The 25,475-nt window shown below is 46.6% G+C and overlaps 3 protein-coding genes across 4 annotated transcripts in view; all 3 read right to left on the bottom strand.

The window, feature by feature from the left end:
• Nucleotides 1-1,920, bottom strand: part of CHSY1 (chondroitin sulfate synthase 1) — an 82,577-nt gene extending 80,657 nt beyond the window's left edge. The window contains exon 1 of the mRNA XM_042804136.1: nt 1,601-1,920. Coding sequence (XP_042660070.1) covers nt 1,601-1,881 — 281 coding nt within the window. The 5' untranslated portion in view covers nt 1,882-1,920. The remainder of the gene's footprint in view (nt 1-1,600) is intronic.
• Nucleotides 1,921-11,345: 9,425 nt separating this feature from the next.
• On the bottom strand, nt 11,346-18,147 carry SELENOS (selenoprotein S). 2 transcript variants are annotated; one of them, XM_032994316.2, is made up of 6 exons: nt 17,988-18,147; nt 17,517-17,651; nt 15,830-15,936; nt 14,341-14,430; nt 14,159-14,237; nt 11,346-12,164 (listed from the first exon to the last, which is right to left on the bottom strand). In XM_032994316.2, the coding sequence occupies exons 1-6, from the start codon at nt 18,037-18,039 to the stop codon at nt 12,085-12,087; spliced, it is 543 nt and encodes a 180-aa protein (XP_032850207.1). In that variant the 5' UTR covers nt 18,040-18,147; the 3' UTR covers nt 11,346-12,084. The 2 variants fall into 2 exon arrangements, with proteins under 2 accessions (XP_032850207.1, XP_042660039.1); XM_042804105.1 differs by lacking the exon at nt 17,988-18,147 and adding an exon at nt 17,800-17,938.
• Nucleotide 18,148: 1 nt separating this feature from the next.
• SNRPA1 (small nuclear ribonucleoprotein polypeptide A') lies at nt 18,149-24,018 on the bottom strand. Its single transcript, XM_042804104.1, has 9 exons — nt 23,859-24,018; nt 23,155-23,302; nt 22,558-22,636; nt 22,135-22,181; nt 21,331-21,433; nt 20,717-20,796; nt 19,369-19,444; nt 18,868-18,961; nt 18,149-18,338 (listed from the first exon to the last, which is right to left on the bottom strand). The coding sequence occupies exons 1-9, from the start codon at nt 23,938-23,940 to the stop codon at nt 18,280-18,282; spliced, it is 768 nt and encodes a 255-aa protein (XP_042660038.1). The 5' UTR covers nt 23,941-24,018; the 3' UTR covers nt 18,149-18,279.
• Between the last annotated feature and the right edge of the window lie 1,457 nt (nt 24,019-25,475).

Here is a 25,475-nt window from a genome sequence, read left to right as displayed (position 1 = left end):
AGCACTGCCTGCTGGCGCGAACGCCGGAGCAATAAGCATATTTCAGCAGAGCAGAGAGTTTCTCCAAAGCCACAGACACGTCTCTCACAGAAGAAATGATTATTCTGATGCTGCCAAGGCTTTGGACAGAAGTCCCATTAGCACGCGGCGCTCGCAGCAATACCCAGTTATGTCTGGAAACCACGCCACGGGCTACAGCGAGAGGCACGCGGTGCAGAGCACAAAGATTACCCCAGCTACGAAAATAGGTGTGCTCGGGTAATAAACACACGGCTCAGAGACCCCGGTTCCTGCGCTAGCTTCACCACTCCGAAGCTAAGAGCATTTCATCCAAGCTGACTTTCCCCATTCGAGCTGTTTCGCTACCTGGTCCAGCCTTAGCGACAGCTGTGGCGAGTGGAGGTTGATTCTACTCTTTGTTCCCAGATGCGTTTTCTGCATCTCACACCTAAGCACATGCTCTCGGCTTGACGCAGTGGTCTTTTTCTTTTTTCAGGAGCTTACAGCAGTCTCCAACTTTATGATGATTATTATTATCAAGCTGTTGGCTCTGTTCAGAAGCAGCAGCCAAGGACTGCACCAGCGTCACACTGCCATGCCCAAGGTAGCAGCACCGAGGGAAGCATTTTGACCATCGCATCTCCCCCAGTGACCAGCAGCAGGTGCCCCCCTCGTTACGGAGGGGCTGCCTGACCACCGGGCAAGACCCCTGGGTCCATCTGCCGGGTCCTGGCTCAATCAGAGTGTGTGAGAGCATCAACTCGACTCAACCCCTCACATCTCCTCCGACCTGTCCGGGCAGGAGGAAAGAGTTCGGGGTACCTTTCTCCACCTCACCCGATGCCCCAGCCCGGTTTCCCGGTGAGCACCCCCGTGCTGCCCACTCTGTGCCCGGGGAGAGCCGGGCGAGGGGCCCCGTTCCGCTGGCTCACACCTGCCCCGGGAAGGGCGAGCGGTGCTGGGGCTGCTGAGGAGGGGTCCCGGCTGCAACAGCCCCCCGCCGTGGGCAGACCTCCCACCCGGGGGCTCTTCCCTCCATCACCCCTCAAGGGAAACGGCTATGCCGAGAGCCGAGCCGAACTGAGCCTTTCCGACCCGAGCCGAGCCCAACCAAGATAAACCGAGCCCAGCCAAACCCACCCAAGCCGAACCGACCCGAGCCGAACCCAGCTGACGTGAACGGAGCCAAACTGAGCTGTGTCCAGGCGAACTCACTCGAGCCTAACTGAGCCAAGCCAACCCGAGCCAAGCCAACCCGAGCCCACCCGAGCTGAAATGACCCGAACTGAGCCCAGCCCAGCCGAACCCACCCGAGCCGAACCGACCCGAATTGAGTCAAGCTCAGCCGAACCGACCCGAACTGAGCCCAGCCCAGCCGAGCCGAACCGAGCCAAGCCCAGCCGAACCCACCCGAACCGAACCGAGTCCGGGCGAACCCGCCCGAGCCGAACCGAACCCGCCCGAGCCGAACCGAACCCGCCCGAGCCGAACCGAACCCGCCCGAGCCGAACCGAACCCGCCCGAGCCGAACCGAACCCGCCCGAGCCGAACCGAACCCGCCCGAGCCGAACCGAACCCGCCCGAGCCCCGCCCCGCTCACCGGTGGGCAGCCACGGCGCGGCTCCTCAGGTACTTCTGCGCCGTCATGACCCCCACGAAGAGGAAGCTCTGCGCCGGCGGTCCGGGGCGGCGCGGCGGCGGGGCGGCGGCGGCAGCGGCGGCGGCGGGCGGCGGGCGGCAAGCCTGCGGGCGGGCTCGGCGGGGCCGCGCCGCCGCCGCCAGCTCGGAGGCGCGGGGCAGGACGAGGCGTGAGGCGAGCACGAAGCCCAGCACCAGCCCCAGCAGGACGCTGAGCCAGGCGCGGCGGCCGCGGCCCGCCATGCCCGCCCGGCGCCGCGCCGCGCAGGCCCCGCGCGGCTCCTCACAGCGCCGCCGCCCCGCGCTGCGCCGCCGCCGCCAGCCGCGCCGCGTCGCCCAGCGCCGCCATGGGGGAAGGGGCAGGGACGGGAAGCGGAGGGGAGGGAGGGGAAAAAGCGGCGGAGGAGGAGGAGGAGGAGGAGGAGGAGGAGGTGAGGGGGGGGGGGGGGGGGGGGGGGGGGACGCCCGCCTCCCCCGGCCCTGCCCCTCGGCACAGGCGCTGTGTGCGGCCCGCTGCCCCGCCCGGCCCGGCGGAGGGGCCGCCGCCGAACAGCCCCCGCGGGGGAGTGGGGTGGGGGGGAGAGGCGGTGCTGGGCACCCCCCCACCCACCTCCCCGAGCTGGCGATAGGGGCCTTCCCAAGGGGGGGGGGGGGGGGAACCGAGAGGCGGGGTTGTGACCCCGGGGCGGGGAACGGCTCGCAGAGCACCAACCTGGAGAGGGGGAGCGGCACCTCGACCCGGCGCCGCAGGGCAGGGCCGCCAGGGTCAGGCACCCTGAGACAGCGCATCCCACCTTGGCACCCCTGAACCGCGGCCCTGCCCCCCAGACCAAGAGGCTGGGACAGGAGCCCAAGAGACGTGGGGTGCTCAGACCCCGAGACAGGAGCCCGAAAGAGCAGGGATGCTCAGATTCTGGGACAGGAGCCCAAAAGAGCAGGGGTGCTCAGACCCCGAGACAGGAGCCCGAAAGAGCAGGGATGCTCAGATTCTGGGACAGGAGCCCAAAAGAGCAGGGGTGCTCAGACCCCGAGACAGGAGCCCGAAAGAGCAGGGATGCTCAGATCCTGGGACAGGAGCCCAAAAGAGCAGGGGTGCTCAGACCCCGAGACAGGAGCCCAAAAGAGCAGGGATGCTCAGATTCTGGGACAGGAGCCCAAAAGAGCAGGGGTGCTCAGACCCCGAGACAGGAGCCCGAAAGAGCAGGGATGCTCAGATTCTGGGACAGGAGCCCAAAAGAGCAGGGGTGCTCAGACCCCGAGACAGGAGCCCGAAAGAGCAGGGATGCTCAGATTCTGGGACAGGAGCCCAAAAGAGCAGGGGTGCTCAGACCCCGAGACAGGAGCCCGAAAGAGCAGGGATGCTCAGATCCTGGGACAAAGATCACCCCAGGACAGGGATCCCAGCCCAGCACCCTGCATCAAGACCCCAGGACAGGACTTCAGGAGCCAGGACTGGGACTCCAGCCCGGCCCTTCCCAGGATGGGAAGGCTCTGGGAGACTGGTACCCCAAGCCAGGACAGGCACCAGGTACCCATGCCCAGTGGCAGAAGTCCATCACCCATCCCCGCAGAGACCCAGCGCGGTTCACGCTGAGCCTGCACAGCCGGAGATGCACCGTTTCCATCCCTGCACAGTCAAGTCGCTGCTGCCCCGGGCCCCAGACCTGCCCTGTCTCAGCCCCTGGTGCGTGCAGAGCCAGAGGGGAGGCACGGCCCCGAGGAGCAGCTCTCCAGCCCTGGTTTCACTTGGTGCTGATGCATTCACGCGGCCCATGTTCTGGTGGCAGGGGGAGCGAAAATAAAGGCAGCTCTCCTGTTTTTCCCACCTTGCTATTTCCACCCGGAAGCTATAGTGACTGCTTAACAGAGTAAAGACTTTAGCTGTACCAGGAGAAGTGTTCCTTTTTCTTGGTCCACACTAACTCTCCATGTACGTTTCATCTACAGAGTGCTTCAGCTTCAAATACTGCAGCCCCAAATCCCTGACGTTTTACAGGGGAAAAAAAAAAAAAACAGTTTTTACAGAAGCAACATACCTAGTACAACCCACTGACCTCCTGTTTATCATTGTGGTTTCTTCCATTTCCTACCCACTTTTGCATTTCCAATTGCCAGTCTTTCCCATTTTAAAGTTTTATTTATATTGTGGCGTCATCCACAATGAGCTAAGAAGAAAATCTTGGTATAACGGCAGCCTGCTCTTGAGCAAGAACCGCTGCAAAAGAGGACACTGTACCAAATGAATACTGTACATTAATAAGTCAAAGACCCATACATGACAGATTTTTACAATCCTTGTACAGTTAGTAACTGTCACACTTCTGGGAACTAGCAGGTAATATCACAATCTGCTTATCTAACAAACTCGATGACATGTCTTGAAAAAATTGCTTTTGTGTGGGTTTTATTGCTCTTGTGATGGCCCAGTCCTCAGACAGAGGTCAGCACCAATAACCTCATGATGTCAGGAGCAACAAGTAACACATGGAAAGTGCCACTGTGATTTATAGTATTAAACAAAAATCAAATTAAATAGAAACTAGAGAAGAAATACAAGCAGTTAACAGGAAAGAAGAGCAGGAGGTCTCTTTTTGGTTGCCAATGGGCAGAACACAGACGTACTGAGTAAGATGTATGTTTGTGGGAAGAAGAAAAGAAGAACTAAATGGCAAGGGAGAAGGAAAGGAAGAGGAGTCTGAGCTGGAAAAAACAGGAGGTGGGTAAAGCCAGAGAAGGACAGGAACATTATCGCTTGGCGAAAGCCATCTGGAAGGCGAGAAGAGTTTCTGAGGCCAAGGCTTCATGCTTTCGAGAGCTGCAAAACACGGGGGAAGGGTTGCAAATGCACCACTAGCTCGGGTGCAGCGAATGTTAACAGTTTCTCAACAGCTTCACACGTGCTACCAGGCAAAGAGGCTGATGAAGATCCCCAGAAGGGCTTCTTGAAGGTTGACCATGCACAAGGCGCGGAGGTTTTCCCACCGCAGACAGGCACCAGGCAGACCCAGGGCTGTGCCTGGCTGGAAGCCCCGCGTTTGCTCTGACAAAGCCAGCACAAAGTTGTCTTTCTGGGACCTTCCTCTGGGGAACGGGAAACGGGACCCACGATCCACCTCAGTTCTTCCCTAGTGAAATAACTCCAAACCGCTTTTTATACCAAGAAAACCTTTTATCCTGTACTGTCATTTTCATCCCTTCCATCTGGGGAAGTCCCGCCACAACCACTACTGTAATTCCTTTCTAATTCCCAGGATTTGCAATGTTTCACTATTATTTCTAACTGCTGGTGCCCCAATCCCTTTCTGCAAAGTCTGGGGTTATCCTCAGCCTGTGCCACTCTGAACATGTGGATCTTTTACTCCACTTTCAAAAGCTTCTTCAGAAGGGACCTCATCAAACTCTGCTTCTCCCCTCTCCCCACAAGCCCATCCATCAGGTCCTGAAATACAGGACACTGACAGACTTTTAAGCTAAAAGAAAAAGGCCCCTCCTTTCCAAGAGAGGGAGATGTGGCAAGTCCATGAGCAGGAACGTGATTACACTCAGCATGCTCCAAATCAGCAGTAAAAATCTCCTGATTCAAGGGAAAGCCACTGTGGCCTATGAATTACAGGAAAAGGCAGAGCTAGCATGGTTAAAAGGCATTAAAAAAGAGAAGGGTTGGGGCTGAGGAGCCGTCAGTTGGCTTCTTCCCATAAAGAAAAGAAGTTAGTCATCAGAATTGAAAACTTCGTGCGACTTCAGCACACATGGAAACGATGAAGCGGAGCAGCACACTCCCGTGTTAGATCTCCTCTGCCCCGAGTTCTTGTTTGGCACGTTCCCACCTCCCCACACCTCCGCAGCAGTTGTGGTCCCAGACCTCGCCACGTGCAGGGGCTGAGCAGGGAGCGCTTGGGGAAGGGGCAGAAGGAAGGGATGCTTTCTTGGTGCCGGGATTTAACGTGGGGAGGAGGCACATTCAGAGTTCACACTGCTGCTGCACAAGATCACACCACAGGCTATAAGGCTGAGACGTCCAGCTGTAAAGTGGGGGTAGCACCTGGGAACGCTGCGATGCTCACACAGCCTCCCTAAGCACCTCAAAGCACCTCGCTTTATTTCATGTATTGCACCAAACTCACATTCCAATGTGTTAGGTGGGCAAACGCCCCTTTTACTGCAGCTGCTGTTTCCACTGTAGGAAAAAAAAAAAAAAAAAAAAAGGCAGATTGAGGGAAAAACTTGAAGAGCATGGTTTAGTTCTTCCCGCTGAATTATAACCCTGCCATTACCTGCCTAGAGAATGTTTTTAATCTGGTTGGCAGAGAAAGGTCATATTGCATAATCACATTTGTGACTTCCCCTATTAACACAGCTCTTAGTCTCAATGAATAGTTGACACTATATTTTATGGCTACTATATATTAAAAGGCATGGCATTTTTCTCATATAACACTACACAAGCATAAACACATCTTTATGCAGTGTGTTTTCTATTCTATGTGAGATTCCTTGAGGAAATATTCTGAGGGCTCTCCAAAACCTGAAGAGGATGGACATCACGTGTGCCCCGTCTCCGTGCTCCCATCCCACTCACTCCGGTGAGATTAGCACACAGACCAGCCGGCGAGAACCCACTTGACAGGCCCACACAGTTTAGATTCATAATCAGATTAACAAAATAGTACTCCTATTTTCAAATGATGAAAAAGCCAAGTCATTGAGGCAGCGAGCTGTTCTGTGCGTGTACAGAATAGATGTCATCCTTTTGGAATAAAAGAGCTTAATACCAAAATAAAAAGTTTCTTCCACATAGGAGACTACCCTATAGAGGAAAAAGGGACTATCTTGCATTGTAACCACTTCTTTTTCCCATCAGTTTTGATCTCTAATTCTTCCACAGTGACAAGCTCATTCTAATACTTACAGGATGTACCTTCTACAATATATATTCTTTACCATATTTTAAAATAATAGTTAAAGAAGTGAACTATTTCCCAAGTGCTCCAGAAACTTTAATTATGAATGTTCCAGTACTTAAACAGATACTTTAGAAGCTACCCAGGCACTGGAAAATGAGCATACTTCATATATTCAAGGTAACAGACTCACGGTGGAAAAAATCTAGCTGGGCAACCGGCAGCATTTGTCTCTCACAGTATTTCCAGCACCGTTGCATTTTCCCAAATGATGCAAAAACTCCTTCCCCAGCTCCAGCACCCACTTTTTTTTTTTTCCTCCCCATCTTCTTTTTCTCCTGCCACGGACCAGTCCCAACCTCCCCTCTCAGCTGAATCATTCAGAAGATGCCTGTTCAAAGGACAAAAAAAAAAAAAAAAAAAAAAAAAATTGAAATGTCACCGGTTGCTCCTTGCTGGAAAAGCCAGACCAACATTGCCATCCTATGGCCCGGCCCCGCAGTGCAGCAGCCCTGGCTCCCCTCTCTCCTTCCCAGACGAGCAACCTGATTTAGGGCTTTGGGTGGCTGCGAGGGGATGGAAACTCCTCTGCTCCCCACACAGCTCCCCACACAGCTCCCCACACAGCTCCCCACACAGCTCCCCACACAGCTCCCCAGCTCGAGGCTCCTGTGCCCATCGGCCCCGTGGCGGTAGCAGCGCTGCTGCGGTGCCCTGGGGCGTTTGAGCTTGGCATCACGGAGGGGAAGGTGCTGTGTTTTTAAGTCAGACCGGAGTCAACAAAAAGCCATCAAAAAAGTCTAGTACACGTCTTTAAAAAGCAAACATCAAGATGCAATAGACCTAAGAAGCAGAACAGCTAGTGAAGTGGCAATTACATTACCTAAGAAGCAGTAGGTTGAATTTACAGGGAACATCACCCTGTCTAGTACGTGATAAAGCAAAGCTTTATGACCCAGCTTTGGGTTGGTTTTGTTTTTTTTTTTCTTGAAAGTGCATCTTGTAGGCTCGCTCAACAGTAACCTCTCTTTTAATGCACGCAACAGAGCACTAGAGCTAGATTGAAAGGCCAGGTATTTCAGTATATCTATTTTCCTTCCATTCTCTTTAAATAGAATTTGCTAAGTTCTTTTCCTCACCATCCCTACATTAACGTTACCAGCTCTGAAGCCAAGCTTGGTAAGCAGCACACAGAAAGAATCTTGATTCATAAACTGGTACACACAAAGGGAGGAATTAAATTATTAAATTATCAGTGGAGATCTTGCTCCATGCTGAAAGTGCTTTTTAGCAGGTAGGCACATGAAAAAACAGATGATCACAGAAAAAAATACACATCACAGCAGCAGCTGCATACCTGCCAGCCCCTCGCAACAGAAATCTGCAATGAAAATGTGTACATTCACCACCAAAACTGAGCTGAGACCTATTCCATTGCAGCCATTGGTTGCTTCATAAAAACTGATGCAAGTTTTTGAAGTCGCTGGCTCTGGAGCTGGGAATATAGGCAGGGTGTGTGTCAGGCTTAGAACAGCTGGCTTGGAAGCTCACACAAAATCAGCTACAAGGGTGCAACCCAGCCAGGACACCACCCAGCCAGCAGCCGTATGCTTTTCCTTTGTGGTTGCAGAGCTGTTCCAAAAGCTAAGCTTTCATTCCAAAAGCTAAGCTTTCAAAAAAAAAAAAAAAAAAACAAAAAAAACACAAAACCCAAGTCCTTAGCCCATCCAAGTCTAGACTGGCTTCTTCTACAGTTGGGCATTATATAGTTTCAGCATTCAGCGACAGCGTGGACAGAAAGATGCTTTGCCCTGCCCTTGGCTAACCTGATCCCTAGAAAAGGTGTCACTTTTTAGTCTGTACCACGGTAAATATGACCCAAAGGGTGGATCTGATCAGATGTAGAGATGTGTGCTGATGTGCAGCCAGGCTTGAAAAAACCACAGCCGCCGCCAGAGATGGGAACTGCCTGGTGGAGTGCAGGAGGCACGACGGACAGCCTCGGGATGGTTCAGATGTGGCCTTTAACCGCAGCGCGGCGGTAACACGTCCGGGACGGTCACAGTGGATGCCACCCTCATTCACAGAGCGCTCTGAATGGCAACACTCTTGTTAGTAAGGAGAAAAATAAGACACAAAACCCAAGAAAAGACACCCCAGTCTAAATACTTGAGCTGAGCATCAGCACAATCTACGAAAGAAACCAGACTGGGCATAGAGCGACTGCAGAACAGCCTAATGCCTTGAGTTCTGAGTCAAAATAGTGCAGAACTGAATAAAACACAGCAGATTAGCTTTGTTAACATTTTATGTTAACAACAACATGTTAACATTTCACACCTGTATTCTGTCTCTGCAAGGAGAGCAGTTCCTTGTAGATATGGGTGTAATTATCGTTTTCATCCACACTGGCCTTCGATTAACCCACAGGTAATTCTGGAACTCCAGGAACAGCTCTGCTGACAGATTCTCCATTTGCCCTCACTCCCCCGAGTCCAGTTTCTGTTGTTCATTATTAAAAATTTCCAGGATCAGAAACATATCTTTTTAAACAACTAAGTATGAACTATCACTCCTAAAAGCCTTCTCTCATTTCACAATGTTTTTGAAAGGCATAAATAAAGCCAAATAAATATTATGAGAGTGACACCATGGGTTTTTTTGTTCAGTTTTAGTTCCAGTGCTCAGTACCTCCTGATGAACAGTTAAGAGAACTATGCATAAACTAGACCTCATCTACAATTTAAAGAAAACAAAGGCTTTGTTCCTCCAGCATATAAATCATCTGAAAGGCAATGAAAAATACTTAGCTGCATTTCTCAAACAACTAACATTTTCAGGATTTTTTTTGTGCCTCTGAACACTTGCTTGGGTTAGGATTTTTTCAATACCCAAAACAGATTACTCTTCAGTGGTTAAGTAACATTATACAGCAGTTTAATAACATTGCATTAACTAATTTTGTTAGCTGGTTTCTTCCAGATAAAGATATTTCCAGAACATCTGCATCAGTAGATCAAGAGGCTTCTTGCATAACCACTCTAAGTGGAGGTGAGGGGGGTGGGGAGGGAGGAATCTCCTGAAGGCTTTTTAATATGACCTTTCATCATTCAAGTTCTTGGGAATTCATACCAAAGTAGGAACAATGTAGTCACTAAATAGTTCACTCTTTCACCTAATGCCTTCTGCATGCTCCACTCTTAAGCTATAAAGCAACAAGCAACCACCTTTCCATACTTGTTTGTGGTCAAAGGAGAGCTTTCTATTTGAAGTCAGAAGAAAAACCCTTCCCTCTGCTTGTGCAAGCTGTGAGCCAAAGCCCTTCTATAAACTGAGGTTCTTCCTCCCACCCTGTTCAATAGCCTAGAAGTGTCTGATCAAGAAAAGGATTAAAATAATAATAATAAAAAAAATGGCAGAGAGAAGGTTGAAGTTTCTAGAAATGTGTAAATCATTTGCACTGGGTGTCTTAATAAATCTTAGAATTAGGCAAAAATCCATATCCCCAGGCCCAGCCAAAAGCAAGTCTTGAGACACAGAGAAAGATTAGCATATGCTCAGTTCAGACCTGCTTATTTATTTCTTAAAATGTTTTTACTGAATTAAATCAACCCATCCTTACTGTTTTATCAACACAAGGAATTCTGCTTAAGACAACAACCTCCCCCAGTTGTTCTTCTGAAGACAACACCTCAGTCCATTGCCTGTTTCCCCAACACAAGGGGAAAATGTTCCCCAAAGGCATGAGTAAAATAACAACTTAGTCCTCTTCACTGATGAAGAATCTTCGTATCTTGAAAATATCCTTCCCCACCTCTATTTTTTTTTTCCTTATTAAAGACCAAAACCTGAAGTTACATACACCAGTTTATGTCACAACAATGGAAATTCAAGTTTACGTACCAAAAGGCACAGAAGCCAGGAAATGAAAACTAGTTTCCATAGGAACAATAGCCTTCTCACTGCATCTTCTACACACCCTTGGACACACAATTCATGGGTCTAAAGCAAAAGGTTCTTCACCTTTCCATTTCATTAGCTGGCAGCTTTAAAACTTACTAGTAATGTGCTACTGTTACGTTTATAGTCAAGAAAAAAATCACGGATCACCCGACGTATAGAGCAGTATCTATATACATATGAACAGTGCATTCAAAGTTGGCACTCCTACCGATCAATGAACACAAATATTCCAAGTGTATTTAGAAACAATTGTTCGAGCAGCTCTAAGCTAAGTCAGTGAAATACTGAGATGTTCTTTAATGCCTATATACCAGCTCAGTAACAGTAATCGGACACAGGGACACCTGTCGTACACTGACAGGAACTATTTCACTCTATCAAGGACAGCCTGGATTTCACTCATCTGTTGTATTTTGTGCTAGAGAGCACATCAGAGGATGGGATGTTTGGGAAGCTCAGTTACAATCACCGTCTCTAACTTTATTTTGTATCCACAGCACTGGATGTACACCAGAAGGATGAAAGCAACACACACTTCAGTTCCTTCCACCTCACTTGCAAATTTTACAGTTTTCCAGCCAGAAGCCCTTTTCAACCCAACCCCCCCCCCCTCAGTTTTCATGCTGCACAAGCTGGCAGCAGGGCAAGAACACACCTCGGTATCTAGCTGGGCTGCTCAGGGCAGCCACGCAGCCAGGCCACGGGCTCCCACCCCGAGACACGTCCGAACAGTTCATCTGATCTCTCATCTTGCTTTATACACATTTATTGCACTATGCAATATGCCTTCTATATAAAAAGATGCTGTAGAAAACCACAGGATTGTAAATCTTAGATATATGATTTGTTTGCAATTATATTTAATAGTATTTTGTTTTTACAAAGCAGTTGAAATAATAATAAAAAAAAAGGAATTGCAAGAAACCCCCATCTGCTGTCTAGCATCAGTAATCCTCACTGGTTTGTTTACCATTTATAAGGAAAACATCATTCCAGGTAGCTTGTCACAGAGACTCTTCCGCAGTAACTGACCTTTGGTGCAAATCCACGATGTTTGCCAGTTCACGTTTTTTCTGAAAGTTCTTCTGCCTAAAACTCAAGGTATCTGCCAGTGATAATATTCTTCCCCTCTACTGTATCTTCCAGCCAAAACACAGTAAATCTGGTAACATGTCTGAGGATGGTAAATACCTTCATTGTACAGAAGTAAAAAAAACAAGTGTAGATAATTAAATTTGCCTGAGGCCAGTCTTTTGCATAGCCAGCCACAGAACCCAGATCTCACAATCCAGGTGGATCCACCTGGGCTGAGGACTACGCTTCCTCTCTACAGAAGAGTGAAAATTAACTGATTACTCTGAAATTGTTTCTTTCTTCATCCTCTCAAAGAGGATCAGGTATTTTTCTTGTATAGTATCACTTTCTGCGTTAGTGCTACTGGAAATGGTGTAAATCGGTTTCCAAGTTAATACCTGCACTAAACCCAATCCCAAAGGAGTCGCTGTGACACGCAAACTGTAGGCAGTTAGACAGTGGGTAAGATCAAGCCTGCTAGTGACATGGGACACTAGGGACGTTAGCCTCATCCACCTGCGGACGGGCCTCTCCGGCCTGGTCTCCAGGAACAAGTTCCACCTCCTTCTCCAGACAGGGGGTTATAGCCTAGAAGTACAGAGGAGAAATCCACCGTATTAATATTCGTCCTCAAGAGGCCTTCACCAACACACATGGAACACAGAAAATTAATCTCACAATTATTTGCACCTTGTTCATGCTTACTACATAGGCAACACTGTATGGAAAACGACAGCAGAGAAAATATCCAAACTGGAGATGGCTTATTTTTGTAGTGCTAACAGTAGAAGCCATTGCCAAACAGTCAGGGTTTAATTTGATCTATTTGGATTAAATTAAATTGAAATTAATTACCATTTAATTTCTCTAAGTGTGCACTAAAGCTTTAATGTTGCTCGGCAGAGTAAACAGAGCAGTAACTGTAACTCTTACAGTAAACTCTGGAAGAGCATATCTGCTCTCCAAAAGCCCTAATAGCCAGGGACTTAAAATAAACTTTTATTTCAGTCTTGCAAGGAATACTTTGAAGCTCAAAAGGTAGAACCGCTCATTACTACTCTAAGATTTTATTTTTAAAAGAATTTGAAAAGGCAAGCATACACAAGGTAAGGCAGACAGATACTTTAATTGAACCTCCCAATGCCGTAACTACAGGCAACTTCATTTTATGAGTATGTACTCGGAAAGATACAACTTGGCAAATGTCCTCAATTTGTTTTGCACAAGGCAAAGAGAAAGACAACTGAAAACCTAGTAGTGCTGCTAACCAAGCAGGTTTCAAAACAACCTATTCCACTGAAACTTCAAGCATTACCTCCATCTTTGAAGTTTGTTTTTCTCAGACTAGCCAAGTTCTGCTTTCTAGCTTAATTCAGCAGCTGAACGGTGCAGATGGTTCTTTCACTTCATGCTGACCTACCTCATGAGATCAGACACCTCTCATTTTATAATGTTACTTAAGCAAAGATTTTGCTTTGGATGAAACTAGGACAGGTAGAAGCAACTGGAAGGGTGCCTCAACCCAGCTGCCCTGATGCCGGTTCTTAGCACAGCTATTACCCACGCATTTCTCATCCCCATAGTGGTGAATATTCTGTGCAAGAGCTATAAAAGATATTTGACAGCATCAGACGTTAGACTGCCCTCCTATTAAGCAATGTAAGATGAATCAGTCCATCAATTCCTTCAGCTGTTGTCAACAGCTCAGTAAAACTATTCAAAGCAGAAGTTTCAGAACGATTACTGAGGTTTAACACGTTTCATCAAGATTCTTCAGGTTTCATACATTTAAACAAGGGACTTACTAGCGCTGCACCTTAAGTGGGTTTCCCTTAGTCTGATATGATTGAGGCTGTCTAGATGACCCTCTCCACTACGGAAAATTGTAATTAAAATATTATACCCAAATTAGTGCTTGCAGGCATGGCACAGGCTGTCTGACCAGCTGCATGGCAGATATAGGGCAGGAATCCTAATGTGGGCTGTGTGAGGCCACAGAAAGCAGTTCATCCATCAAGATGATTTCAGCAGTTGACAGTGAGTTTAATGATAAGACCCTCTGGTGGTTTGTGAGAGCTGATAGGAGTTTATACATCTGCAGGGTTTATATATTCAGTAGGTCATTACTGTGATATCTGATAAATAAGGTCACATTTTGTGTAATGAAGTCTTTCATCTGCCTGAGTCTACATAATACAAAGTAAAATATCCTCTTCCTGCATTTAGGGTAGCACTACAGGTGTTTGAAAGACAGACCAGATATTAAATCACAGGACTTTGACAACAATGGGGGAGGAATCCCATTAATATTGTAAGAATCTATAATTTTGAGTCACAAAAATCTCAGTAAATTATGGCAAAAGCATTTACAAAAAATCTGAAGCACTGTTTCCCTGGGGAAAAGCACCACAGAATCTTCCTGCTAGGTTTTGCACAGAGCAGGCACACTGATCAGAGGTAAAGAGCTCTTTTGTAAGGCATATTTCATTTCCTCCTTGGAGAAAAAATATGTACAATGACTATGCATGCAGCTGGATAAATGCTGTTTCAAGCTCAGAATATCTCAAGGATTTAATACTTACCACTTCCTCGCAAGGGCTTTTTGTTTGGTTTGGATTTTGGGACTGCTGATGAGGTGGAGGCACCAGATTCTACTTCTTGCTGTTCACAAAAGCAAAAGTTACTCAGAATTTAACCAACATGAATTTCAGCTAATAATAATTTCACATAAACATAATTGTAGCCCAGTTAACACAGATGTTACCTGATTCAGTTTCAGGTTTCCTTTATAGCTTTTTCCTTCTTGCATACTTTCCCACATTGCTATCTTCTGCCTCCGCTTCTCTTCTTCAAGCTAAGAAACAAATCCAGGATATGCAAGACTAAGATTTCAGAACTAATAGAATCACCAGTGCTACAGAAACAGCTACAACAGACTCCTCATAAAACAAGGGATCTATCTTTATCTGACGCAGTATCTCTGAGCTTATGGAAGCATTCATTTTTTAAACACCCACATCTTCCCAGCCACAGAACCACCACCCCTCCTCAATATATAACAGACTGTGTCTGCAGCTTCTTTTGACCACTTGATGCCATACAACTTTCGAAAGTAAACCGGAACCAAGTGGCAAGCTTAAATCCTGAGTTTATAAAAAGTACTAAATAAAGAATATTACATATAATAGCAATTTAATGCTACGTAGGGTTCTACAGAATAAAGTGTTTTTCAAATGAACAAAACAGCCAGCTACATATTTACATCCCAATATATATTATTAACAGTTCTCCTAGCTCTCTTCTAAAGCAATTTCTCCATAAAACCAAATAAATTAATGGTTAAGACAGGCTGCCTTCTTCTCAACAAACAGAAATAAGGTAGCTACTCCATCCAGTCAAAGAAAGCAAAGCTCTCCAAGTCCAAGTACACTAGACCTAGATTTTCTACATAGTGGCTATTTTCTTCCATAACATGACTTTTCATTCATTTTTAAGTGCCAATATCTCTTGAAGCATCAGCTATAAAATGAGGTCTGAATGTATCTGACTGCAAAAGAAAACACAGAATAGCTGGGATTAGTGAGCAATATTATTGCTATGCTGATCACATCCACTTTCCTACACTTCCCCACAAAGCTATTCCTCATTATCTCAAGCTGTAGTTCAAACCATTAAATTACAGCAATGCTAAACTATGTTTCTAAGAACCTGTATTTGCCATTCAGAACAGAAAATACATGTATGCAGTAGTACAGTCAATCTAAATGCCAGTAATCCCATTGCGCATATAACTAAGTTTCAAGCCATCCACTGTGCATATAACTAAAGTTTCTGTAGGTACAGATTTACCTGTAAAAATAGTAAAGATCAGGCCCACAGTGTCACATGCACACAATTACTTGCGGAGAAGCAAGTGCCACAGAGATCAATTGCTTCAGGAAGGAGCAGAATACTACACGTATCAATCGTTCTAATCATCAAAGAGCATCAAGACAGGAGGTCAGCACAGCATGTAAATTTGTGCTTGTGTCACTGGTGGTTCGTCGTGATACCCACTGCTCGTTACAGCTCCATGTATTAAACCTTATCAAAAGTGGTCCAGGTAAAGGAGAGGGGAAAACCCACCACCCACATTCCAGCGGAGAGCATAAGTCTTCTATTCTTCCGGTATCTAGCACGGAATAAGCCTTTCTATAACAGTAGCAAAGTACTTGATGACAAATTTATGAGTTAAAGAAAGGCTCTCTGGTTACCTGTCTTTGTTTTTCTTTGTATCTTTCTGCTTGTGCATTCAACTCCTCTTGCATCCTGAGGCGAGCTGCTGCCAAAGCTTCCTGCCTTCTTACCACCACGTCAGGTTCTAGGAAATTGGGAAAGAGTTTGCAAAGCTATTCAAAATAAAATTCTAGATGGTCTCCTCAAATAATTGTAATAAGGAAAGGCTCGCATCTCTACCTGCAGCTGTTTCACAGAAAATCACAGCTCGAGTTCAGTTTCCAGATAATCATTTATAGTCATTTATATGCTGATTTAAATTTCATAACCTTTTAATATTTTTAGAGCAATTAATTTAATGGGATTTTAATGAATAAAGACACTGTTGTAACAAATCCATAAAAAAATTAAAATTCACACTTGTAGGATACTTGCTTCTATTTCTGAAGGATTTGTCTGATGCAAGTAATTTCAGAAATGTCACCCATGCTTCGCAGGGATTCCATTTTTACCCAGAGAACTTCTTTTACACAGAAGCTTGAGGCAAGCAGCCCACATTCACTCCTACTCCTCCTTCTGGCAATTGGTTCTGCTCGTTTCATTACGACAGTGAAGCAGGGGCAGATTTAGCATGCTCCATCAGCAGAGAAATCACTTACAAATATCACACATATCTCAAGAGAAAAGTGGCAGCCTCAAGAAAAAAAAAATCTACATTGAGTCACCACTTCTCTTTATGATTAGCCTTTAGGAGAAGTCAAAAGAAAAACGATACCCAACCAAAGGCAAATATTGCTCTTTTCTTCCAGTAGCGTAAGTACCTCCATGTTTGTTCGTCTCCTTATATGCTTTGCTACCACCCAGTGATGAATATGTAAAAGAAATTTCCGTACTTCCAGTAATTTCATTTTATAAGCAGTTTTGGCAATTAAATCAAGATTTAATTAGCATTACAAAAGAACACCAGTAGGATAAGGGCACGTAAGTAGTATTTTCTAGGGCCCCATGTGCTGCCATGCCAACATACCAAAGGAATCGGTGCCAGTTGTTTTGGCAGATACATAGGCACAGCCTGTGCTTTACGGCAGTGAGCCTCCAAATGAGGCAGGATCATGACTGGGTAAGATTTACAACCTACACCACACCTGAGATGACAACACAGACAAGAGGCAGTTACACCCCAAATGTACACAGTCCTGCCAGAGTAGGAACTATGCAGGAATAACTGAGAGATGATGAATATTAATAAAAAATATTAATAAAAATATTTTTTCCCAGTATTTAGATTTGGAGGTTTTGTTCAACAAGTCCAGAATTTATTTGGTAACTGTCCACAACTAATTTTAACTGGCATTCTCTCAGCTCCTACACTAACAACAACCAGCTGTTCCCTCGCCCTGCTCTTTCACTCCCAGCCACGTTACTTTGGGACACAATCCTTCCTTGACAACCTTTAAAAACTTTTCTTAGACCAACCTCTAACTAGCGATCTATTCAGTGGCACGATCTGTACACTCTCACGGGCCTAAATAGCTATCCTGAGTATTGCTCGCTATTGAATTCCCTCAGAAGTCCTTTTTGGTCGTTATTAAATAACGATTCTGCGTGTGTGGACCTGAGCGGCTGTCAGCCATCCCCTCAGGACTGCGGAGCGTTAGCAGGGACCTAGAGGAGACACAAGCACCACCCTGCACAGCTCTAGAGAGCCAGCAAGGATTTACTCACCCACAGCTGCGTCAGCTGCTCCTGCTGGCCCGCTCGGCCGGGCCGCCAGGGTCTGGGATATCTTCTGGATGAGGAGATAGATGACGACGACAGCCAAGAGGATGTACCAGCCATAGCTGGAGAGCAGGGAGCCCACTGCGAGGGGAACAAACCGCAGGTGAGGGGGGGTAGGCCGCCCGGGAGGGCCCGGCTGCTCTCCTCAGCAGGGAGAGGAATCCGCTGGGGGCCCGCCCGCCCGCCCGCCGCTCCCCTCAACCCGGGCCGGCCCCCCCCGGCCCCTCACCCGTGTGCTGCAGGAACTCGAAGCCCCCCCGCCCCACCGCAGCCCGGCCGGGGTCCGCCGCCGCCGCCGCCCCGCCGTCCCCCAGCTCCATCGCCGCCGCCTCACGGCCGGGAGCCGCCCCCTCCGCGTCAATCACCGCCCTCCGCACCACCTCAGAACCAAGCAACCAACCAGCGAGCCAGGCTTACCCTTGCGGGCCAATGGGAAGCCTGAAACGGGGGGCGGAAGGGCTGACATCATCGCTATGCCCGCCAATGAGGGAAGAGGGGGAGAGCGCAAGGGAGCCAATCAGGGTGTGGAGGAAAGGCACCGCCCCGCCCCGCCCCGGCGCGGAAGGAAGCGCGGGGAGAAAAAAAGGAAACGTTGATTTATTGAACCCCGAAATGCGCAAGGACAGGGTACGGGGGGCGCCCGCGGCGGGGCCGGCCTGAGCCCCCCGGCACGGAGAAAAGGGCTCCTGGGGAGAAGCGAAGGGGAGCACTACGATCCGTTGGGAACCGTGTCTTCTTCCATTTCTTCTTCAGCGTCCTCCGAGGGGCCTGAAAGGACACGCCGGGGTTTTAGGGCCATTATTGCAAATGGGAGTTTTCTCTCCCGCACGTTTTTCCCGCGCTGAAGAGGGGCAGTGGTAACATGAGTTCTTAAAAAACACAACAGGGAAGTAAAATCTACAAAGCGCTAATACAGAGAAGCCAGGCGATATTGCCAGTCTGCAGAGTCCTCTCAGAGTACCCCACCTGAGGCATTAACACAGAGTCCAAATATACTTTGTAATTAACTTAATTATTTTAAATAACACATAGGGCTGATGTTTGGCACCTTGCTCTCCAGGGAGTCCAGGTAACAGCCCACAACCCCACTCTAGAGGCCAGGTAGATAACACGTCATTTAGAGTGTATTATGGATGTAGCCCACAGTCACTCTGACTATTAAAGTTTTACTCATTTTTAACAGTTTTTTCAACTCCCCAATTGGCCCTTCCAACATAACTCCCTACTGAGAGCATACCAGGAAACAATTAAGAGACATAGATTCTGTTTGGGAAAAGTAACAGAAGTATAGAGCGACCTGATTTTCGTTCTCTGCCTGGAATCTGACCAGCCTGCAGTAAGCCTTTCAGCCGTTCCACTTCAGCCAAAGTCGTGGCATTTGCTATAGCAGTCTAAAAAAAACAGAGAAAAGAACATGATGAATCTTCACATTCAGTATGTCAGTCTGTTTAGAATAAACATAAGAACAAGATTTTTTTCCAGATAAGTGATGCTAGAAGTTCTACAAAATTCTAGTCCTAGAAAATTCTACAAATGACAAAGCACAACTGTGCTTTCCCTGTTATTAAACAAGCTGCTCTACCCTGGGAGAACTCAAGCTCAGACCTATGTTACATTTAAGTTCTCAAAAACCAGGTATGTCAGAAGAAAAACTATCCTAACAAAGTTAGGATATACTGCTCTATTCATCTGAACAGAGTCAGAGGTTGTCAGGAGGAAGGAAACATTTGTTCAGTTTGGCTCCATTACTGTTTTTCTTCTCCACTTTTGCCTAAATGTGCTGTCATGACATATTTACCTTAATTGCCTCAACGTCCCCTGGGGAGGGCCCAGCTTTCTTCTTGTCAGTTGGCAGACCAGCACCTGGATTGAAGCTTCAAAGGAAAAATAAAGACCCATTACACCTTTGGAAGAGCACTTGCTTCTCAACTTCCAAACTAGGTTTGGAAGCATTTCATTCAATCAAGTGTAGTATCTTATCTTTGTTAACAAACTGATACAGTGAAGAATTACCTCCTTCAGAAACACCAGCAACTTGTTCTTGCTGTTCCATTTCCCCCCCCACCTTTTCATCTGCTCGTAAAGAGAGGCAGACCTTAACTTTATCAATTAAGCAGTTCACAAAAGCTATTCGATTTGGATGTTGTTGAATACTCAAGTGGTTTGTCACCATTACAAAAGCAAGGTGGATAAAGAGTAAATTAAATTGGATTTCCTGTTCTTTTATGTCTAATAAAAGATATTACAGCAGCCTATATCAAAGCCTAAGCCAGACAAGATGTAATCTTGTCTAGCAATCCTCACACTCAAAAGGAAAAGGTTATCTGCTGCTGCTTTAAGAAATAAAAGAAAAATCTCTAGTTACAGACTGATCAGCTGGAAAGAATTTCCTGACATGCAGATCCAGCATCAGTGCTGCAACCTCTTTTGCAGTTTTGAAAGATTCTCTTCATATGTTTATTGAGCTATTTAGTTCAATCACCTATTTGTTGTACAATACCACAGACGTGAACTCCTTTCCACTCATAAATTAGAGCTTGAGTTCTTTTATTATCATTTTAAGTGCTAAACATGTTCAAGATATTTTTTAATTTAACCATTAATTTGGAGATGCTGTTGCCAGACATCATCCAAATTCTGATTTCCAAATAGGCTGATGAAATATTAAACGAAATGTATGATGTACCACTTAAGAATTAAACTAAATACACATATATTTGTAATAGCTTAACTAAAGATTTTCATTTGCATTTATCCTCCTAACCACAGCAGATTTTACAGTTTAAATTCCCTGGCAAAACAAAAAATTTAGTTACCAATCATCTAGGGAGAAAAAAAAAAAAAGAACAAATAAACAGTGGCCACCTCTGCAGTTAACAAAAAGAAAAAAAAATCAAATTAAGGTTTGCTGCTTGTTGACTTAAATCAATCCACCCTGACCAAGTATAGTTTTCAAAAATATTTCTGAGACGTATTCACCACCATCCAAAAATCAGGATGCTCGGACAAGGCACTTCTGGCTACCAAAGCTTTTAAGGCATCCTGCCAGTAGCTGGTATTTCAGTTTACTGCCTCATACTGCACACAAAGGAAGTGGTGTTTCTGAAGGAGAATGCCAGTGTAAATTTGTTTTTTTTTTATCTTACGTTTTTGTTCTCCTGGCAATATCCTTTGCAAGCTGTGCACCCCGTTTGCCCTTGAACATTTTCTCTGCCTCCTGTCGCTCCTACAGCGATACCACACACACAAAGTTAATTTAAGAACATTGCATTTTGCAAAGCTTCTGCCTTTGCAGAGAAAGATGCTTTGGCTCATCTTCATCAGTGAACATTGGCACATGGAGACCAGATGTAAGAACAAGCACACGAACATTGCCCAAACGCTCAGACCCAAGATGTATTGATCTAGTGCTCTTAAGAGTAAGAGCTCTTTCCTACACTCCACTGAAAGCAGAGGGCTCTGTTGCGATTGCTCATTTCTTTCTCTAGAGGTCTGTCTTTCTACCAACACCAGAGGGCCAGAAAAGAATCAGACTAAACAAAGGTAGTAAAACTTAAACATAATTAAACAGGCTACATCCTTAACAGAATCAAACCATGAAAGAAAACAGAGTGTGTTTTAGAGACACTTATGATACATAGTTTCAATACAGTTTACAACTATGGCAAAAAGTTTACTGTTACTGATGATTCTTCAAGAATGTAACAAGAAAAAAAAAAAGGTATTCATCTTGTGCTGAAACAAAAGAAAGTAGACTTACTTTGAGTTTCACTTTCTGAAAATCCAGCACTCTGACCTGGGGAACTTTGTGGATTACATACAATCTGTAATGTTTCTTATTTGTTACAGGATTCCTTAAAATGCTACAAAGTAAATAAAGGTTATAAAGAGGTTGTTAATATAAAATATTTTAATACACAATTACATAGAAATACATTGATATACTTAAAATGCATTCATGTACCTTCTGCTATAACAGACAACAAGTAACACCATTAAAGAAGTCTAATGACAGTGTTCTTTGATAATATGAAAACTATAGTAAAAACTTGCACTTTATTTTGTTAATTAAGTATATTTTAATGAAGAACAACATAAAGAACAACCTCAAAATATTAAAAAAAAACAACCAAATAACTAAGCCATCACATTTCCTACCTGGACACTGATCAACTGAAAAATCATGGAAGAAATTGCTTTTCCTTTTTTTGCCTCTCACACCTAATGTAATGTTACCGAAAAGTCATTGTTTACATATATTTCAAAGTATTTTGCAACAACGGTTTAAGCCTTTAGGTTTTAGGTTTTTAAAGGTTTGGGTTACCTCAATGCTTGCTTATTGGTTTATGTTACATCTCACTGGTCCAACAGCCTGTCACTAATATAAAGCCTCACCCATCAGATACCAGGTATTTCTGAAGCATAGATTATCGATTCAATTTTTAGGCATAAAGAATCTGTCACAGCTCACAAAAAGGAGAGCACTCCAGAAAGCAAAGAGCCAGATCAGCAGCAGAGTTCAAACTGCAGAGGAAGAGTAGCTTTTCTTTTCAAGATTACGTACCTCAGGTAAGTCAACGATTTAATAGTAGATAACGGATCCAGTTCACCCTGCATAATGGGAACACAGTAAGAAATCATAAGTCTATTTAGTGAAAAATCAAACATTTGAACAAAGTTACTGAACTCATATCTATTTTAGAGACCAATTAGAAACACTAATTGGTACTAATCAGAATTACTGCAATTATTTTAACAGGAAACCCACTAAGACTTAGTGACTGCTGTTCCACTGCATGCAGCAAATTATGTTCATTAAAATACATACACCATTAATTACTACCAAAACCATATGATATTACTCTGAAGAAAAATAACCAACTATTACCAAAAGCATATGACACTACTCTCAGGAAAAACGTTAATTAGAAAGATGACAAACACAAAATTTAAGCTTGTTGAGATTTATCCTGCATCGACAGCTTACCAATTCAGCAATGTTGTTGTTGGTAAGAATGAGCTCTGTCAGGCTGGGCAGAGCCTGCTCAAGGTTTTCACCAATCCGACTAAAGAAAAACAAAAACCAAAGGTTTAACTTGGCCAGAAATTAGCAATGGCAAAAAGACCCACAAAAATACCGTAACAGAGGATTTCCCTGCAAAACAACCCAGTCTGACACTGCCAGAAGTCTGGGTTAGAATTCACTATAATACTTTTTCTAATAGAGCTGGCAATAAATACCAGCCATCACTGAAAGAGTACTACATACAATATGAGATTTACATTCGTTCACTTGCAGGTATCCCTATTTTCTTGTCTTTAGGGGGATGATTATTGAAATCCAACGTTCCAGACAAATACCAAATTCTGCATCTCACTGTCCTCTCTGAAAAACGAAGACTAACTGAGCCTACACAGTACTTGGTGCCCATTTATTTTTTTTTTCCATAAAACAAACACTTTCACACATACCCAGCACTGAAAGACACACAGACAGACAGACAGAAGCACACACACATGCTTCTCTCCCGAGAGCATCTCCCTCTGCCCCAGGGTCCCATCTGGCCAAGATACAACTGCTTACCAAATCCTATTGTTATTCATCAGAAGAGTTTTCAGCCTTCGCAACAGAGGGAATCCATCCAACTTACGGATCTCATTGTCAGAGAAATCAATTGCATCGAATTGGTCCAGAGTGGCACCCAAGTTCTCAATAACAGGGATTTTATAGCCTGGGGAGAGAGTGCAAGACAGGAATTAGATGGTGCCCATGGGAAAGCAGAAGAAAGCAATAGACAGATTGAGTAGGAGATGCATCTGGATGGAGTGAGAACACAGATAATCTCGGTCAAAACACGTGTGGAAGGACTCTCCTCCACATCACTCACAGACCAAACTCTCCCCCTCAAAGCCAACATCCCCCGCAATGTTCTCAAAGCATCCCTCTTCCCCTCAGCAAACACCCCAAGTCCCTCCCCGTATGTGCCCCCTCAGCCCAAATTCACCTTCCTGGCACATTCCTCGCGCGTCCCGCCCCCCACCACTGCAGGTTCTTCTAACATTTCCCGCAAATTCCCTTTCCATTCCCCCCCCCACAGGTTCCCCTGCCGCCGGAGCCTCTTTAACCCCTCTCTCCAAGCCTCCCGACCGCTGCCGGCCCCTCCAGCACCGTCCCCCGCCCTGCCTCAGCCCCTGAGGGCTCCAGGCGCCATCACAGGCCCCACAGGCCTCACACACACCACACACACCCCCCCCCCCGGCAGATGCTCCCGCCGTAGACCGCCGCACCACGCAGGTCGAGCTCGCGGTCGCGGACGGCGTTGGTGTACTGCGCCGCCTGCTCGATCAGCTCCGCCGTCAGCTTCACCATCCCGCCGAGCTCCGCGCAACCCTCCGCGCCGCTCCGCGCCGCCGGGCCTGCGCCGCGCCAGGCCGACCGGCCGAGCGCAGAGCCAGGCAAGACCAGCCGAGCGCCGAAGCCCCGCCCTCTCCGCTCGCCGAGCGGGTGGGAGCGAAATGGCGGCGGCACCGGTGGCCGCGGTTCCCTCCCGCCGGGCTCCGGCGGCAGCCCAGCTCAGGACGTGCCCCCTCAGAGGCCGCTGCGCCCTGACGGGGAGCGCAGGAGTGAGTCCTACACACACACCCCACCACCATCACCATCACGACCCCCCTTCCCTTAGGCGGGCCGTTCTCCTCCATCCTCGGCCCCCTCCTCAACCTCACCCCTCACAGCCTCTGTCCGCGGCCGTTCCAAACCCGACGGCTGCGGGGAGAGCCGGGGCCGAGGACGTGCGCCGCGGGCACCCGCCCTCCTCCAGCCGTGGCACCGGCAGCGCTGCGGCCGCCCGTCAGCAGAGGGACCCGCTGCCCCGCCAACGCCTCTTCCCCTCGGCAAAAGGGGGACTGGGGTGCTCCCCGGACACCCCAATTTCCCCAGAACGGGTGGTCTGGACGGCAGCGAGCCCTCCCGGGAGGCTGCGAGCAGCAAAACCTCTCCTGGAGGGCTCGCTGCCCGCAAAACCTCTCCCTGCTGAGGTGAGGTTCCTCCACGCTCCCCTGCTCCGGGTGGTACCTGTGAACTAAAATTTAGATATTTGTGGAATAGAATCACCAAGATCAACTTAAGCTGTTTTAACCATTGTGCCGCAGATCAAATCCTGATCTTTTGAGGATTAGTTAGAATAACTGTAGGATAAGGAACTCATAAACAATCTTACTTGAGACGGGTCGGCCTTGTAGTAGCAGGTGCAAAGAAACATAAAGATAAGGAAGCTGCAAATTAGCAACAAAACCAGAGCAGGCCAGCCTTGGAGGACAAGATCTATGTGACCACAGGACTGAGTTTGCACAGAAATAAGGGTCAATTGGTGGACACAGTGAAGAAGACTACGAGCCTTCATCTAAAGACTCGCGACAACCACCTGAAGACTTCAACAGACATGCACAAGAGACATTAATATATGCTAATTAGTTGCTGGAAAAGTTATGAATATGATAAAAATATTATAAAAATGCAATTAATATGTATGATTACGGTAGTATAAATGCTGGTTGATTTAATTTTCACACATACACATTAGGAGGAGCTCTCCCCTGTGTGTCCGGTGCTGTACTAAGGAATGCCTGCTTTCTAAAACTCCAAAACTGAGTCTTAGAGAGTGAATTAATTACCACTTTCCAGTAACAGGGGTGATGCGCTGCCCTCGGCCACCCGAGGCCTGCCTGCAGCCGGGTGAAGGGAGCACCCAGGGCTGGCACCCAGCCCTGTGCCTGAGCACATGGCTCAACAGACTCCGCAGAGGCTTGGCTTTGCTGTCAACAGTACCCCAAAGCAGCACAAAGATGTCACCAGAGGTTCCCTCTCGGCTCCTGGTGCTGCCAAGCGCAGACAAAGCCTGCGGAAAT

The sequence above is a fragment of the Tyto alba genome, unplaced genomic scaffold (assembly GCF_018691265.1).
Source record: "Tyto alba isolate M040663 unplaced genomic scaffold, T.alba_DEE_v4.0 Super-Scaffold_41, whole genome shotgun sequence".
In the NCBI taxonomy this organism is placed as follows: domain Eukaryota; kingdom Metazoa; phylum Chordata; class Aves; order Strigiformes; family Tytonidae; genus Tyto; species Tyto alba.
Note: the sequence above shows the minus strand (reverse complement) of the source record. Positions and strands in the feature narration are given on the sequence as shown.

Bases quoted from the DNA above. Each gene is read 5' to 3' on its own strand.
- SNRPA1 (XM_042804104.1), bottom strand. From the start codon at position 23,940: ATGGTGAAGCTGACGGCGGAGCTGATCGAGCAGGCGGCGCAGTACACC. The intron at 21,434-22,134 runs GTACGTAATCTT...TTTACTTTGTAG, and splicing joins AAATCGTTGACTTACCTGAG to CATTTTAAGGAATCCTGTAA. The intron at 19,445-20,716 runs GTAAGATAAAAA...TTTCCTTTGAAG, and splicing joins ATTGCCAGGAGAACAAAAAC to CTTCAATCCAGGTGCTGGTC.
- SELENOS (XM_042804105.1), bottom strand. From the start codon at position 17,890: ATGGAGCTGGGGGACGGCGGGGCGGCGGCGGCGGCGGACCCCGGCCGG. The intron at 15,937-17,516 runs GTGAGTAAATCC...CCAATTTCCTAG, and splicing joins AGCAGCTGACGCAGCTGTGG to AACCTGACGTGGTGGTAAGA. The intron at 14,431-15,829 runs GTAACCAGAGAG...TTTGTTTCTTAG, and splicing joins ACAAAGAAAAACAAAGACAG to CTTGAAGAAGAGAAGCGGAG.